The 17,897-nt window shown below is 39.4% G+C and overlaps 1 protein-coding gene across 2 annotated transcripts in view; it reads left to right on the top strand.

Moving 5' to 3' along the window:
• BRAF (B-Raf proto-oncogene, serine/threonine kinase) overlaps positions 1–17,897 on the top strand; it is a 75,923-nt gene that overhangs the window by 18,475 nt on the left and 39,551 nt on the right. For both annotated transcript variants that reach the window (XM_048301252.1, XM_048301253.1), the window contains exon 3: positions 8,832–9,095. In XM_048301252.1, the coding sequence (XP_048157209.1) occupies positions 8,832–9,095 (264 nt within the window). The remainder of the gene's footprint in view (positions 1–8,831; positions 9,096–17,897) is intronic.

The raw sequence follows: 17,897 nt of genomic DNA, 5'->3' as shown, positions 1-17,897 counted from the left end.
TGACGTGTTAGAAATAGCAAACTTCCCATGTACAGAGTTAGTGTGTGATAGCGAGTTTGGGGCTCAAGTTCTGTACCTGGGTGTCATCACTGGCTTCTGTGGAGGGCTCCTCTTTCCCCTTAAGCTTTTACCTCTAGTCTGTGTCTAGGTCTTGGTGCTGTGGTCTGTGTGCTCTCACCAAAATGCTCAAGTGGGAAGGTAATGGAACTTAAAACTCTGTCCATCATCTTCTGAGCTTTCTATTTTTATTGCTTTGCCAAAGATTCATTTCTGGCTGTAATACAGTCCTGCTTTTACACAGAATCTTTATGGGTAATTTTGCTAGTGTGTTACTTGAACTGCATCATCCTTCCCTTTGTTGCCTTAGATTCATAGAATGGGTTGGGTTGGAAAGGATCTTTAAAGGTTGTCAAGTTTAACCCCCTCTGCAATAAGCAGGGGCATCTTCAACTACATCAGGTTGCTCAGAGCCCCATCCAACCTGGCCTTGAACATTTCCAGGGATGGGGCATCTACCACCTGTGCCAGTGTTTTACCACCCTCATCATAAAAGTTTTCTTCCTTGTGTCTAGTATGGATCTAATCTCTTTTAGTTTAAAACCATCACCCCTTTTCCTGTCACAGCAGGCCCTGCTAAAAAGTCTGTCCCCATCTTTCTCATAGATGACCTTAAATATCAAAGGCCCTTTAACTATTCCTGGCTGAACAACCACAGCTCTCTCAACCTGTCTTCATAGGAGAGGTGCTCCAGCCCTCTCACCATCTTTCTCACCTTCCTTTGTACCCTCTCCAACAGGTCAATGTCCTTCTTATACTGGGAGCCCAGAGCTGGATGCAGCACTCTGGTGGGGTCTAACAAGAGCCGCACAGGGTGGCAGAATCACCTCCCTTCACCTGCTGGCCATGCTGCTTTGGATGCAGCCCAGGATGTGGTTGGCTTTCTGGGCTGAGTGCACTTTGCCAGCTCATGTCCAACTTTCCATTCACCAGTACCTGTTTTGCAGGGTTGCTCTCAATCCCTTCATCTCTCAGCCTGTATTGATACTGATTTTAAAATCCTTCTGCTGCTCTAATCTCTTTGCATTTTCCATAAAACGTGAGCGACTCTTAAGGACTCCTGTAGATTGTGTCTCTTGATCATCTCTTGAGGTTGCTATCAGCAAGCATGTTGTCTTCTTTTAGCCGAAGTTGAAATTAGCCAGAGCTAATTGCTAGGTAAGCATCTGCAAATGAACACTATTGCTTTCACCTATATTGCCTTTCACTAGATGTAAACATCTAGTTTTATTGTAATGCTTTTTGCAAAAACATGGCTTTTTTTACGCTTCTGACAAGTTTGACAGCTGTCCATCCATCTTCCAGTGTGTAGATTTTCAGTACCATAGGGTTTGTTTGGTTCTTTTGTACTCCTGTCTGGCTTTATATCTGTAATTTACTACAGTTCTCACTACCAGCTCATGTTCAGAGAACTTGCAGCACCCTGTGCACTGGCTCCTGGCCTGTGTTGGAGCTGCCTCTGAAGACCTGTCAAGTGAAGTTGTGGTTGAACCTAGTGACAGCATTGCCTTCCAGTTAAAAGTGAAAGGAAGGGGTGGGGGGAGCAGAAGCTCATGAGAAAGCGGAAGAATTCAACAAGAAAGTAATTCTGAACATTTAGCATTCAGAGGTTATAGTAAAATTATTTGTGCATTGAATATAAAACATACATCTCTTTTAAAAATAAAAAGGAATTTATGCCTTGGTTACAGCTGCTCAAGACTTTTTGAAGCTTTTGTTTCTATGTTCATCTGAGATTGAAGACAAAATTTTCACCCCCCTCAGATTTTTTTTTTCCTCCAAATTCAGGAGAGGGTGTCAACGCATTTTACGTCAAAAGAACGTTAAAACTGACAGCTGTTGTTGGAGCCATCATTTCGGGTTTCATCAACTGACTACGAAAGAGGAATGCTTTCCTTGAAATACCGAAAGTGATTGACATGTGCTGTGTTGAGTTCAGCATATATTTAATTATTCCTGCAAGAGGGAATACTCAGATGTAGGGGTATCTCCCTGCTTTGATCCATCACTCCTCAGTGATGGTCTTATAAAAGTGAGTGTGGAGCAGGGGGAGTAGAGCAGAGCATGCAAGCCTGGGTGGAAAATGTAGTGTGAAGCTGGAGGGCAGCAAGTTGCTTGCCTTGGTCCTCCCTGGGCAGGAAAATTAGGGCTCAGGAGGGAGACCAGAGCTGCAGAGAGACTTCTGAGTGTTTGTCTAAGGTACAGAGGCAGGAAACAAAATGTACAGAAAAAAGAAAAGAACATTTGTCATTAACGACACAATTTTCTTCTAATCATTATAATTAGTAATAGCTTTGGGAATCTTGTCAATGTTCTCTAATATGATATTAAGAAAAACTTCTCTGTTTGTTCTGTCTGAAGAAAAGAATCCATCTAGTAAGCAATGACTGTATTAAAATCCAAAAATGGCTTGTAGCCAGATTTCCTTCTTACGTAATCTTGACTTTTAACTTCTGCCAATCACTGTGTGTGACCTCAGCTCAAACAGACCCCTGGAAATCACTGTCAAGCCACAGAATGGTTTGGGTTGGAAGCAGCCTTCAAGATCATCAAGTTCCAACCTCCCTGCCGTGGGCTGGTAACCTTTCACTAAACCAACTAGACCAATGGCTCAAAGCCCCATCCCTAGAGCAGTTCAGGGACAGGCCGTCCTCAGTTTCTCTGGGAAACCTGTTCCATACATCACCATGCTCAGAGTGAAGAATTTCTTCCTAATATCTAATCTAAACACACCCTCTTTCAATTTAAAGCCATTGCCCCTTGTCCTGTCACTACATGCCTGTGTAAAAAGCCCCTCTCCAGCTTTCCTGTAGGGCCCCTTTAGGTGCTGTAAGGTCTCCTGGAGCCTCCTTCAAGCTGAAGAACCCCAAATCTCTCAGCCTATCTTCATAGGAGAGGTGCTCCAAATATTTGAAATAACTGCTTGACTCAGTAGATGTAGAAATATCATTAATTGTATTTTATTTTCTCCTGGAAAGAGGCTGCAGGAGCTTCTCAATGGGTTTTACCACACTTTTTGGAAGCACTCTGTATCTCGGTAGCTGAAAACATCAATGATTTTTGTCTTCCCACATAATTTCTTAGTGCCTTATATCAGTCCTTGAAGTGCTGTTTCCCAAAATACATAGTTTGTGACTCACCATGGAAAAACCCTTTTCCTAAGGGTTTTTCTAAGCATTGTAAATATTGGAAATCTTTACTGCAAAGAAGGCTGCTATTATGATACTGGGAAAACCTGGGATTCACTAGCAAAAATGGTTAAAATATGCACTTATGTATTCTTTGGAACATCCATCAAAATTTGTATTTCTTTTGTCTCTACCAACAAAATACTGATGAAAAGGGTAGCCTGAGTTAAGGCAAGGAGAATAAAGGCCTGTGTATTGGTAACAAATGTAGTGTACAAACTGAAATGGGTTGCACAGACCCAGGCTGGCCAAAAGCACTCAGCTCAAACTCAGAAGGTAGGGATCGTGGTTAAATGACTTAATCAGATTTGCTAGCCTTTGTAGACTCTTAATGACTGTTCAGGGAGGCCTTACCTTTTTAAACTTCCCAGCTGCTGTGTGTCCTTTTTACCCCATAGTCATGTGTACAGTATTACCTACCAGCGCTTCCCTCTGAGAACTGAAAGAGTTTTGGCCCATTCGCATGGAAATTCTTGTCTGGGATGGGGTTGCATTCTGGACCAGTAGGTTACTTCAGTTAACAGTCCAAGACTAAGCTGCCAGGTCTTTTGATGTTTGTTTGGTTTGATTTTGGTTTTTTAATTTGGACTCCACACAAAATGGAACACTATGCAAATGCACAGAATTACAGTGGTATCAAAATAAGTTTTAATACTCGGTCAGCTTTCTAATACTGTCTTGAAGGAATCATTCTCTTTCTTACTCCTACTCTTGGAAGCAATTTAAAATGAGAATCGTGGAGGTAGAGGCATGTTTGCCCCCAGCTACCGTGATTTTTATTTTTTTCCTGGCTTTCTCTTTGCCTGGATGTGTTTTATTCAGAGGCATTGCTGTTCTCAGTTTTGAGAGTTTGGCTGTTGAACATCAGGAGGGTATTTAATTTCTTATTCCTGTGTATCTGAAGAATCGATGCAGGAGGTCAAATTAGTTAATTAAAGAAGATTACCTCTTTGCTGATCTGAAGTATGCTTATTGCAACAGCAGGCAGATACCGTCTGAAATAGATCTTGGTGATGAATCTCAGATTGTTCCAGACTGTGGGATTCCAGGAAAATGCTAACACTGCATACAGACACTGGGAAACCTGGTGGCCCTCTGGGGAACTTCAGATTGGTTTTTACCAGGCTCCTAACAGATGCTGTTCAAATATGTTGGACCAAAACTGGAGTGTCTAAAGTTAGACAAAGTACAGATTTAGGAGTCTTACTAAATGAAGAAGTCGTGACGTATGTTACTGTCTATCTTCAGCTCCCATTTAACTTAGTGGGATTTGCATTTGATCAACAGCCTAAAAGGTCAGACATGTTTTAAATAGAAACACAATCTCAGTTTCAAAGACCAGGAACCTGCAGTTCAGGCTTTTAAGTCTTGCACTGTGTGGATAGTATCTAAAGTTGACTGAGGGAGAGAGAGAGCATGGCAAAGACAGTTACCTGCTTGAATTTAGACTGGTGTTCTAACCAGATGTAGTAAGGGGAAGAGAGGAGGAGAAATCATGTTTTTCTACTTAGGTTTCTCACTGATTAATTAAAATTTTAAAATTGCTGCTTTTTATTTCCTTAGATGATGTTACTAGAATGTATAGCCTGGTCATGGCCCAAGAAAACAAATTTCAAATATAATATAAATTATATGTAAGAAAAAAATACGCGTATTTTTGAAAAAACCCTTTGTCCTCATCTTGTCATCAGAACTCTTTTGGCGTATCTGCATTACATCTTTCAAATTCTGTTGACTTCTGAGGTAATTTTCTTTTGTCAGTAGGTTGTAATGTTTAAGAAGTAACTTTAAGGCTGCTGCTCCTGAGTATACACAACAGTTAAAACTGCAGAATGTATACAGCAGAATAAGACAGCAGTTGTATTTCAGCATGTGTGCACACTGAATATAAACATGCCATCTTATAATGCTTTAGCTGGACTTTGCAGCTTATCAGGCCTTGATGCATTTTACTTAGCTGAAGTTTCAGGGGTATTCTCACGTGTATAAGATTATTATATGATATGCAAATATACTGATATGCAATATAATTAAAATTCACTTTTTGTTCTATTTTTGATAGCCATAGGATTATGTGTAGATTGACAAGTTCTGCCGATTTTAATCTAATACTCAACTTTTCAAATACATACTTCGTGAAATAAAACTGTAAGTTCACACTAAGCTGGGAGCAGTCTGAGCTGTCAGTGACCCACCCTGATGATACCAGCAGCAAACTGCACGCTGGGCTGCATCAGCAAATGTGGCCAGCATGAAGAGGCACCCATCCATCCACTCATTACCTGTGTGGCTGCTTTGGGGTGGTGTTCAGCACGGGGAAGAGAAGGTTCAGGAGGAATCTGCAGGCTCTTTCAATGTTAGGAGAGGGTCAGACCTATGCAGACATGCACAGCAAACGGGGAAGGGACAATGTCACACACAGTGAGCATCAAGTTCATTTCATAAGAGACAATTCCTCATCACGAGTGTGGGTTTTGAGCTCTGGAATTGGCTGCTTAGAGGTTGAGGGCTCTCCATCTTTCAAGACTTGCAAAGCTTGCTTTGGCAAGGCCCTGAGCAGCCTCATTGAACTTAAAAATTTTTTTTGTGCTGAACACTTGTTTGGACTAGATGACTTCTGCAGATATCTTCCAACCTTTTTTTTTCCTTTTTTTGTTTTCTCTCTTGTAATTCTTTATCAAGCAAGATTTAAGTTTTATGTAGAACATTACTTCTTAATGGGAATATGTAAACTGATTGGATTGCAGTCTCGATTTCATAAACTCTTCCTTCTGAAATGCCTTTGGAATCCTTGATTTAATGATTTGTTTGAATATTCATCTTATTGATCTGTGACCTAATTTTAATTTTTACAGTTTGTTTTTGAAAAACACTGTCAGAAATAAACCTCATAGTTGATGTAGAGGGCCTTGGCTGACTTGAAGGTTTGTGTAGCTGTTGATGCCCATCTGCTAAGGTGGCTGTGCTGCTGCAGATCAGTTTTGTAGATAGGCCAAATCTGCAGTATAATCTTTCTTTTAGCTAGAAATACTTGCCATACGTCAGCTTTGCTGATGTAACAATCATTGAATTTAACTCTATAGAGTAATTCTTGTCTTGACTTGGTGCTGTTGCCTTAAAGTCTATTGGTGCTAATCATCAGATGAAACTTTGTTTCTCCAAAGTACTTAACCTTAGTGAAATGAAATTTTATTGGAGGTATTCTGTTTCTGCTGCACGTACTGTTGCTCTTTTTGTATAAGGAGAATTTTTTTTTTCTTTTTTTTAAAGAGCAAATTGTACTTAAAGTTCAGCAATGCATTTCTGCTTCCTTTATGTTTTACTAGGGGATCTTCTGCTATGACACTGAATTGCTGTAGCATAATTGAGAGCTTTTGTTCTCACAAAAAGTACAGAGCTTTTTGCAGAAATCAGTGGTATAGAACCCAAAGCCAGCAGCAGCTCCCAGCTTTCCATACTCATTGTTTATTCTCTTAAGATAAATCATTTGACTTTGAGTTTGCATTAGTGACAGATTAAGCTGCCAATATAAACATTGTAGGATTGAGTATTTTGAAAGTTGTGTGTAATTTTGTGAAGGAACTAACCCACAAGTGTCCGGAAGCAATGTAATGTTGCGTGTGTTTGAATAATATTTTGCAATGTTCATGAGAAAGGGAAGTAAGTATTTAGAGAAGTATTGGTGAAATGGTAACAGTTTATGTTTCCTAATTTTTGTTTACTGAAAATAATTCTTGACACATGGAGCTTTTACTCAAGTTTCCATGAGAAGTTGATCCTGGAAGTAGGAGAGACACTTGTGTTACTCTACAGCCAAAAAATGCCATTATTTATGGTTGGGTAACCTTTCAATTTATTTTTTGACAGTACAATTGGGTTAGAGTGAAGATGTTTTGATTTTAAGTCTCAGAGTTTGGGGTCTATTTGTGAAATGCTAGACATCCTCTGTTTTTAAAAGAAATAGAAAATAGTTTTCAGTTTCTTGCAGCTTATATATGTTTATCAGAAGTGGAACCCATAAAATTTAGAATTTGCAACTGTGATGTTCACCACCATTCTTTAAAATGCTTTTTCTTTCTTATTCCTCACTGTCAAATTATCATTTTCTTTGTTAATGCTGTGGGGGTGATGACTCATTTTGAACATTGGTCCATCCTGGGAGGATGCTAAGCTTTCTTAAAAAGGGAGGGGAGAGCCACTGTTTACTCAGCAACACCAGTTTGGATTAGATGAGCCTGCACATTTAACCTGGAGAAATAAATCGGAGAAATAAACTCCTAATAAAATGTAGTGCTTGTGGCTACAGTACTGAATGCTGGTTATTTTTTCTCTTATTTTTCTTTTTCCACATGTAGATGCTGCAGACTTTTGGTCAGTTAAATTCTCCTGTAACTTTAATTAGCAACATGTTATGAACAAAAAACTAGGAAATCAAATAAATAATTTTAAACGACAGAACCAGAAAGTATTTTTCTTTTGTATAAATATACTTGAAAATATCATTGAAGAATTTATGCATATTGGTATGGATCTTGGCCTTGCTGTAGAGAGAAGTAGAAAATTCCGTTCCCTATTGCTTACATGTTAGGTTTGGAAGATCTTTGTTTCTTCTTTTCTGTAAAGGTCTAAGCATTCCAGTTAACACTGACATGGTTCTGTAGCGTGAAACACAGGTTGCTAAACTGTTTCAGGTTTTTAAAGATATTCTACTAATTTATATACTGAAGAAATGGTTCTAGTACTTGGATACCGACCAAAATTTTCTTGTTACAAAGTTGTGAGTAACAAACTTGAAATAAAAATATATACTGATTATGTATTTGTTTTATAGATCTTGGCACTATTGCTTAACTTCACTACATTTAATAAAGACTTAATGGGCAAATTTAATATTACTGATTTTTTTGTTTGTTTGTTTAAGAAACTTGATCTGTGTAATCAGGTTTTACATAAACATGCTGAAAAGATGTTAAAAAACTTTCAAAGGAACACTTTTCCGTGTTTTTCGTTGGCTTTGAAACAGGGCGCAAACTATGTTGTGTTCTAAATGAAAAACATTTTTTGTCCCATTTGGTATGAAAGGATAGTGCCAGAGGTGAACGATGGTGAACAGTGAGCTAGGTGAGTTGTCAGATACAGATGATAAAAATCAGATCTGAGCTTTCTCTTAGTTATTGCATTAGAGGTATTTAACTGTCATTCCAACAGAATGATAAATTTATCTGGAGCACAGTAATTCAGCAGTGCAGCTGACAACACTTGTTAAAGATTTCTGGGTTTTTTTAAAGAGATTATGTATTAGAATCTTCAGTGCAGGTGCTCTGAAACTGTAACTTATGATTTCTTTTATCCATTTCTTCATCTAATTTATTAAAACATTACTTGTTGGTTCAGAAGGTTTAACATGATGTATTGAAAGCCATTCCTTCATTGTGTCCTGAAAAATTTGACCAGGCCATTTTGTTCCTATTCCTGGGAAATTTGTATTAGTTTAGGAAGTGTTTTGTTTCGTGTTTCTTCCGAATTTAGATTTCTTGTTTCGTCTGAGGCTACTACTTGATTAAAACAGCTGCTGTTCCTTTACAGGCCTATGAAGAGTACACCAGCAAGCTTGATGCTCTACAGCAGAGAGAACAGCAGTTACTGGAATCCATGGGGAATGGAACTGATTTCTCTGTCTCCAGTTCAGCTTCTACAGACACAGTTGCATCATCTTCTTCCTCTAGCCTCTCTGTAGCACCTTCATCCCTTTCAGTTTATCAAAACCCTGCTGATATGTCACGGAATAACCCTAAGTCTCCACAGAAGCCTATTGTTAGAGTCTTCCTGCCCAACAAGCAAAGGACTGTGGTGAGTCAGTTTCTATTCACATACTTGTAACTTCATTATTTCCTGTATCTCTCTCCCTCTGTATGCAAAAGTTAATTTAAGAGCTGAAAAGCTACCTGTGAGGAGGTCAGAGAAAGTGTCATGATAACTGTGCTCTGCCACACTCAGTTGTTTTGATCTTGTGAATGTTTTTGACAGGATTAAGGCAAAGAAGTCCATTAGAGCAATAATACAGAATACAGAACCTTCAGGAGTTTTATAACTATGAAGATACCTCAAGAAATAGTCTTCTCAAACCAGCTTTTGGATAAATAGTAATTTACCATTTTACAATAGTTAGAAAGGGACAGTAAGTGCTATTTCTTGTATTATACAAAATTATTGACTAGTTTAACAGGACAAGATGGAGGAAGTGTTTTCTATGTTGTCAGAGTTACTAGCAGCATTGGTTCTTCAGAGCAAGAACCAGCCTCTTGCAGCTAAGAAGGGCTGTGCAGGATTGCTTGGAGGTTTTTCTTTTTCTGTTTTTCCTCCCTACTTACTGCGGTGAGTGTTTGTGTGGAGACCATGATGCTCTCAGGCCTTGTGTAGAGAACTGGCATGGGGAGGGGCATGGTTGCTATTAGAGGGGTCAAGAAATGTTGCCCACAAACTGTTTGAAACCTGGCATTTATCAGTTTTGACAATGTTACAGTGATTCCTGAAGTCATGGAAGAGTAGTTGACTTTTTGCTGCTAGAGAAGGGATTTTTTAATCAGTTAAGAGCTGCCAACTGAAGAGCCTTGATATGTGCTTTAGAGTAATACACTGCAAACTGTGATACATGAAATTATTGACAAGCCATAGTCTAGGCTCTATTTTGCAAGGTGGTACGTAATCCAAATTTAGCAGGGGAGCTGTGTTTCCAGAGAGGGTGGGAAATGAATGGACAACAAGAGTCCATGTCAAACCAGGACGTTTTGCAGCGGTCAGTCAGGTGTCAGCTATCTCTGGATTGTTACTGCCCATTGAAATTGAGTTGCTGGTAAAAAGAAGATAACATAAACTGAGTAGTGCTGAGCATTGGAACATGCCCTCACCCTTTCCCTACCACTTTCCTTTCATTCTTCCCCCACCCCACTGAGCAAGAGACTTAAAGTGGGAACAGCATTGGAGGGTGGTTGTTGTCACCTGATTTTCTTTTTTAATATTGCTTAATTGTTCAAGATATTGCTGAAGATTGAAAGTAATATTTGGGTTTTGACCTGGGGAATGGGAGTTTAGTGTAGACTGTGACCACTGCAGAATGTACAGTGTAAAGCCAGGTGATTCTGTTGTCTGTCTCTTGAGGAAAGTCTAAGCACACAGTACTACTCACAGAGTGAAATCTGGAGAGAAGGTACTGGATTTTGGAGGGACCCTGGTTTCTTCATGTGTTCTGTCCCACCCTGTCTGGCTATTTGCAGCCCCTGTCATGGGGCTCACAAGTCGGTTTTGTTTCTTTCCTGTAAAGGATCACAGCATATCACTTCCTGAGCTGTTCTGTGCATTACCTTTTTTGTCTCTCCTATGTGTTCTCCTGTCCTCTAAACCACATAGTATAATTCTACTCTTACTCTTTTCCCCTCATCTGCAATACTCTTGTTCTGCTTCTTTGTCTCTCCTTTTTTATGTCCTCCTCAATCCTGTTCTGTTTTTCCCAGCACTGAATCTAGGTGCTCCTTCTAGCAGGTAAATGTGGTTTAATTTCCGTATAGTCAGGTAGAGGCTCTTGATTCTGTCCCCAGCTTTCTACTGGAGGCTGAACAAGTCCAGCTCTGCAGCTAGTTTCCAGCTTGCTTTGGTTCTTTTTATTTCAGTTTTACACACTGCTTAGATCAAGTTGTATTACTAAGTTGAACTTTTTTCCTTATTTTTTTTTTCAAATACTGTTAAGTTATCTCTGGTTTAAAGCTGAGAAATGGTGCTTATAGGAGCTCTTGAGTGTGGGGGTTATTGGCCTTGGAACTGAAGTTCATTTCTCTGAAACTTGAACCAGTGCTCATTTTATTGAGAAAGTCAGGAATTTCTTGTATGGTGACTCTTAATGTAATTACTTTGTTTTTAGTATTTATTGATCTGTTGTAGTCTGTTGGAAACTGAGGAAATGCCAGGAGCAACCACAATTCAGAAGGAACTGCATCAGCTTACTGAATCCTGGGGAGCATCAAGCACAGCATCACTAGAGGTGATTCTCCTCCTCTACTCAGGTGTGGCCTCACCTTGAGCACTGTGTGCAGTTTTGGGTGCCACAGTGTAAGATTCTGTGATTTACAGTGCAGTTTTAATGGCTAGCAGTCAGATGATAGGTTACTAGCCTAAAAAAGCATCCAGCATTTTTCAGTGAACACTGAGACTGCTTCCTTCATTCTCTCAGTGGATAGAGAAGTGTTGCACACATTTGTCTTCCTTCGTAACCTCTGGCTTCAGAAGCAGACCGGTTGTGTCTCACTTGTGCCCATTAACTGAGCCATTTGCTTATGTAGCTGTGATGGTAGTTCAGGATGTTCAAGTATACCGGGCAGCTTGTGATGGGTTGAAGCAGGAAGAAGATTCCTTGTGGAAGTACATGGTACTTGCCATTAGAGCCTTCCCCCTGCCCTAGTTCCCATTCCTTATGGCTGTTACAGTAAGGCTGATGTGTTCTACAGTCAAGCAGGTGGCTGGAAAGGAGAGATACTGGTAAAGTTGCAGTGTTGCAGCAATCTTCTCCCCACCTCAATTGCTTTCAATTAATACCTTCTTCTGAAAGAAAATCTTGTTAGTATCACCGTAATAATTTCAGTCTTTACTTCCAGTTCAGGAGGGGAGAAATGTTGTCAGATCCTAACGGGTCTGTTTATTTTTGTCTGGGAATGCCATAACATTTCTTAAACTGACTTAAAGTGACTGGAATTGAGTTGGTAATGGAGAAACAACCTTGTTATTTATCTTTGATCACTCTGAAGCAATCCCAAGTGCTCCAACAGCCTTCTGCTATTTGTTTAGAGCTCCTAAAAATGCAGGAAATGGGGGGGAGTTGCTTGCATATCTTACATTTTTGACTAGCAACTGCCTTGTTAGTTGAGAGTTCTCTATGTGTTATTGTTTGTGTAGGATCAAGCAAATACATCTGTTGGAGCTAACTCCAGTTCAAAATACAATTTAAGGAAACTGATGGGAGTACAAAGAAATGAGACCGTGGTGTTCAGTGTGATTGTGGTGCAGAGGTGGTGTAGCTGATAGGAAGTCTTTGTGTGTGTCATGACAAGGCAGAGCGTTCCACAGACCTTTTCCTAATGGAGGACAAGGTGTGAAGGTGCTTGCCTGAAAGCCTGACTGGTCTGTGGCAAAGCCTAGTGCTGCTCATCATTTGAAGTGAGCATTTTGGTTCAGCTCACTACAGGACACGGTTCAGAAGTAACTTTTTTTTGAAAGCAAAACCACATAGTCACCTCAGTTAGCTGGAGGGGAATCAATGAGTAAGTAGTGTCAGAAAAAAAGATTATTTTCCTTGTCCTTGGCCTGGAAAGGGATGAAGAGAAGTTTCTTTCTCTGAACAACTTCCTAGAAGAAACAACAGATTGTTTTTTCTTCTCTGTGCTGGGGGAATTTTATCCCCTATAATGCAGAGAGATAAACATGTATACTTCTTTCCTTATTGGCTTAGTTTAACTGGCAAGACACATGTCCTTTGGAGAAGCATTCCACACAAATATGACTGGGATAAGTCTGTGCAGGTGGGTTTGTTCCTTTTTGTTCTAGGCCAGAGAGGAGGATGCTGAAATCATAAAAATGCAAGATGGTGAAAGTCCACCTGAGATGAAAAGTTATTTTGTGGAACAAGTTGACGAGGCTTATCCAAGCAGTGGCAGAATTTGGGGAAATACTAGTTTAACACTTGTTTGGGTTAGGAATCTAAATGTCTGGTATGCGTAGTAACAACAACGCTGATTGAGGGAGAGCTTCTGGAGGTGGAAGGAAAGTATAGGAGCTCTGATATCCTGCTGGGTGCTGTAAGTCTGAGAGATCACATTACATGCTGAGACTAGGTTTTGGTAGAAGGGAGCACAGCCTTGGGCAGTCTTAGTTGTGGTGTGGATTAGGATTTTTTTTTTCCCAAATTGTCTGATTGAATGTGCATGCAGAGAGAGAAAAGAGACAGAAGACAGTGTTCATGCAAATAAACAGAAGTAGACACACAGCTGCTTGTTGAGAAGGGACAGTAATTCAAGGAGAATGGTGATTATCAACTGATCCAGAGGTATGGAACAAATAGGATGACTTCAGGTTTATATAGGAGGAAGAAGACAGTGAAAAAGTTTAAAATGAACTGAAGGAGTTACAGGCAATGAATATAAAAGCTTTCTGTGAGTGTAAAGAATACAGGAATATGGTATTTGCATATAGGGCAGAATTTAAGCATTTTGTGGGATTGCTTTGAGTTGTGTGGGGGGTTTTTTTGGGGGGGATTGTTGTTTTGGTTGTTTTGTTGTTTTATTTTTTGTTATTTTTTTCTTTGAGGGTTGCGGGAACATTCTTTGAGGACCTGGGTAAAGTATCTTTTGCACATCAATTTTTAACTGGTAGATTTGGGATAAGGAAAAAACCTCCATTCCCAATTGCAAAAACAGATCCAAGTTTTGCTCTGTGGAAGCTGACAAAATAGTTTAAATGATTAATCCAATTACATTGCTTGCTCACTGTAGACCTTAAAATGCTAGTACAAATTTTTAGACAGTTTTCCTGTGGCCCAGCAGTTGATGCTGGTCTCTTGGAGGAAAGCATTCTGAAACCTGGAATGGAATAAACATTTTGTGGACATATCTGGAGTATCTCTCTGTCATGATGAAAGAGCACAAGAATAGGTCAGGCATGTATGGTATTTTCCGTGGGTTGTCTTCCAAATTTGAGCTATTTGTCACTCAGGAATTTTAGGAGTTTAAGTGTTTTCTATTTGGAAACGCTCTGTTCAGCCTCCATTAAATGCATGCTATGGATGCTAGAAATTTGTGTCTTGTGGTTAGGAATTCCATGGGCGTGGTTACGTGTAGTGTGCGTAATCATGTTCTGTGTTTGTCTGCCACATGCTACTTTATACTGAGTGACATAAGGGCTTCTGAGAAAAGCCATTTAATGCAAGGCCTGGTATAAAAACAAGTAGCTAAAACTGGTCATAACTCTGCAGAGGAACAATATTAGGAAGTTTTTGATGTTGTAGTGAAGTCCTAGTAAAAGGAAAGAAGGAGAGTATTCTAGGAAAGGAGAGTGCAGTGAGTGGGATTCTAACTCAAGTACTTCATGAACAAGATCATATAACGTGCTGAGTAGCAGCCCTGAATATTTCTGATTACCCAAGAAATACCTTCTGAACAACTACTTAGAGTGGGAAAAAAACCAGTCTGAAAGCATATGAACTCTACTGAGTGGTGGTATGTCATGTGGAAAGTTACAGGAAAACAGTGTTGAAGTGTAAGAAATGATGGGCATTTGAAAGGCATCAGGTGGTGATAGGTCTTGTGCTTCATTGCTGTAGTCTGTTGCTGCTTTCTGCACATTACCAGCTTCCAGAGGAAGTGTTCACTTCATGTCTTCTGGCCTTCTTGGTGGAGTGGCTGTGAGGGTGGTAAGGAGTCTCCACTGCTCTCCCCAGTTGCATTTATAAAGGATCCTCTCCCAGCTCCAATGCCTTCTCTCTCTCTCTCAGCATGAGCAAGGAGTGGATTTGGTCAGTTTGAATTCCATTTCTATCTATAGTGATCTCGGGGGGGACAGTGAAGCAAGGGGGAACAAAAAAAAAAAAAAAACCAGATGCTGTGCATGCTTTGAGAAAGCTTGGTGGCCTCCAAATACTTCAGTTGCCTGCAGATTCTTGATAGGATCAAACCATTGTGTGTTATCACCCAGCACAAGGTCAAAAAATTTCCATGGTAGCTTCTAAACTGAAAGTAATGCTTCGGGTAACAAAAGAAGTTACCCTTTCTTCTATGTTCAACTATAGAATATTGTGTGGGCTTTGGTTGTTCTTTGTTTTGCTTTATTTTGAAGTTTAAGAGTAATTAGAGATGCTTTATGTAAAAACTCAGCATAAATCTGGGCCAGCAAAGCTTTTCTGCTTGGTTTTGTGTTGGTATGCTTCATATGTGTCTCATAGTTACACATATATTGGAAAGTTAATGGAAGTTCTCAAAATGTGAATGTGAGACTGAGTTTTTAAAAGTGACAATTTGTACATTTAAGAGTTAAAGGAACTAAACAGGACTGTGAATGCTGTGCATGGGGACAATTCTTGAGTGTCTCACTCTTGTCACACCTTGGTTTATTAGTACATCTGCCTTTTAATTAGGTAAGCAATCATGTGATGATCTCTGCAGTCATGAAGACTAGAAGAATAAGCTATTTTTATTCTATGTAAATTCTTAGCATAAATTAATTCATCATGCATGCACAACTGGGATCCTTCAAATATTGTGTTTTTAAATCTGGTACTTGATTCATTTCTGTTGACTTCAGATTTGCATCTTGCTTTCTGTAGTTTATGCTGTGAGTTTGTGCCTCAAGCTCGCTAAGTAGTAAGCACTGGATTTCTGTAGGCATTTAAGCTGCCCTACCAGTTTCACCTGTCAAGTATAAGGAAAATTTAGAGAAGGGATGTTCAGGCAGCTGAATAAACCAGTTTCTTGCTTTTAATTACACACCTGGTTTGACATGATTAGGTTTTTCTAATCAAAAATACAATTAAAACCTCCCATGTTATATCAAACATGCAGCGGAAATTGAGTTTATTTTTAGCCTGTGCCAATGGCTGGTTGCTGAATGTATCTGAATACTTTGGAATTTTATGCGTCTTATTCACAGACTGGTGGCATGAAATAAATGTTAGTTTACTTTCAAGTAAACTTCACTTGATACTTCTGTATCACTAGGAAAATTTATTCTGTCACTTATGAAATTGTCTTTTATCTTCCCAAAGGAGTTTTCTTTCTTTGTCCTTCCAGTTCTCTTCTCCCCTCCCACTGAAAAGGGAGTGAGCAACCAGCTAGGTGGTGCTTAGCTGCCTGCCAGGGATAACTCACCACAAGCTACCCTCAAATGCTGGATAAATTCAAAGGCATATGTGTTGAAAAGAGAGTAATTTAATCTACTACAGTTTTATTGACACACTGTCTTAGATTGCAAAGTGAAACACTTTTGAAAACTTGCCATTATAAAACTGATGGCCTGTCATCTGGAATGCCATGTGCAACACTGATCGCTGTTTTTTACTCAAGTAAGGAGTGTTTAGTGATTCCTTATGAGATGAAAAGTCTTTCTGTAGAAAGTAATGAATGATAGAAAAAAAAATACTGTTTGGAGCATGCTTCCTTTACCTCATAATGTGCTAGGCAGGCACTCAGTGAAATGGAATGCAAGTCACAAATCTGAAAATAATCGTAATAAATGTTTTAATTCCATGTCTAGTAAGTAATACTTAAATTCATGCTTCTTGTGTTGTTTAAGCAAAGTAGCCAGAGAGAGTTTTAATATTTGTAGAGAATGTGTATACTACCTGAAGATGGTTTTATGATCAGTTGCAAGAGTTTAGAGAAGGATGTGAATTTTAGCCCTTCTGCTGTAGTTTCTTGCCCCCACGCTGCCTTTAAAGCACTTGGAGTGTGATCAGCTGAGACAGGAATCTAAAGTGCACTCTGGGTCTGACCTATTACAAGGATTTATTTCAACTATTTTGTACCTTATATTTCTAATGCGTGTGGGTTTTGGTTTGGAGAGCAGCCAGCTGACTTTTTTGTCTCTTGAACAGAAACCACAAGGTCCTGGCGTTTCATGCCCGTTTGGTGGCTACAGCTATTTTTCTAGATGAGCATTTCTCTCAAGTCTGAAGTCTAAAGCCATATTTTCCAAACTTTATTTTACTAGAAGGTCACTGTCAGCCTTCACAATTTCTGCCACTGGTATTGACCCTAACTAAAATTTGAAGATCTGCTCTCCACTGTCCCCTTTAAAATGATCAGTACTCTCCGGAACACAGTTCAGGAGCTGTCTCTCAAAAGCTTGAAAAATTATACGTGGAGGCCATTGATTAGGTACAACAGGTTTCATCCAGTGTGGTTGAGTGATGGTATATTCTTGAGGAAGTATTTCTGCACTGACATAGATCAGTCTGTTGTGTTCTACACGCAGGGACACACAATTGCATCGGAGGTGCCAATGGGTGCTGGTAACCCATGTCTTTGCAAGTTAAAGAAATGCATTTGATTGAATGGTAACAGCTTTGTAAAACGGGTAAATTCTGTTCAATTTCCATTGGAAAAAAGATTTAATGCAATGAAACTGCCTCTCATTTGTCTCACTAATATGCTTCATTAAGAATGTATTTTTTTGCTGCTTTCTCCTGGAAACTGGACAGACCTTCATGTCCTGATATCCAGAACAGCTGTTTCTGAAAGCTGTGTTCTTTGTTTTCTAGAGGATGTGATGTTCAATGTCATCTTATGTCCTTTTTGCCACAAAGGAGGGTAATTTTATCTGTTAGTGTTGTAGGAAGTGGCTGACTGATTTGGTGAAATATTTGTCCTCCCTAGGTAAGATGAAAAATTAAATGTGGATCTCATGTTTGGATTTTACCAGAAAACCTGACATGCTGGAAGGCCAAACTAATTATTTGGCAAAAGTACAGTTTAGCTTAACTTTCTCCCAATGCAATGAATTCTATGAACATGTGGCTGAAATTTTTTAGTCTTGGGTATTGAGGGGAAAAAACTGTGATCTTTCAGGGTGTGTATGTTGTGGTAAGCAAATACTTTGAAGTGATATTTCAAATCCATT

Source organism: Corvus hawaiiensis, chromosome 4 (genome assembly GCF_020740725.1).
Source record: "Corvus hawaiiensis isolate bCorHaw1 chromosome 4, bCorHaw1.pri.cur, whole genome shotgun sequence".
Taxonomy (NCBI): Eukaryota; Metazoa; Chordata; class Aves; order Passeriformes; family Corvidae; genus Corvus; species Corvus hawaiiensis.
This window is presented reverse-complemented; position numbering and strand designations above follow the sequence as displayed.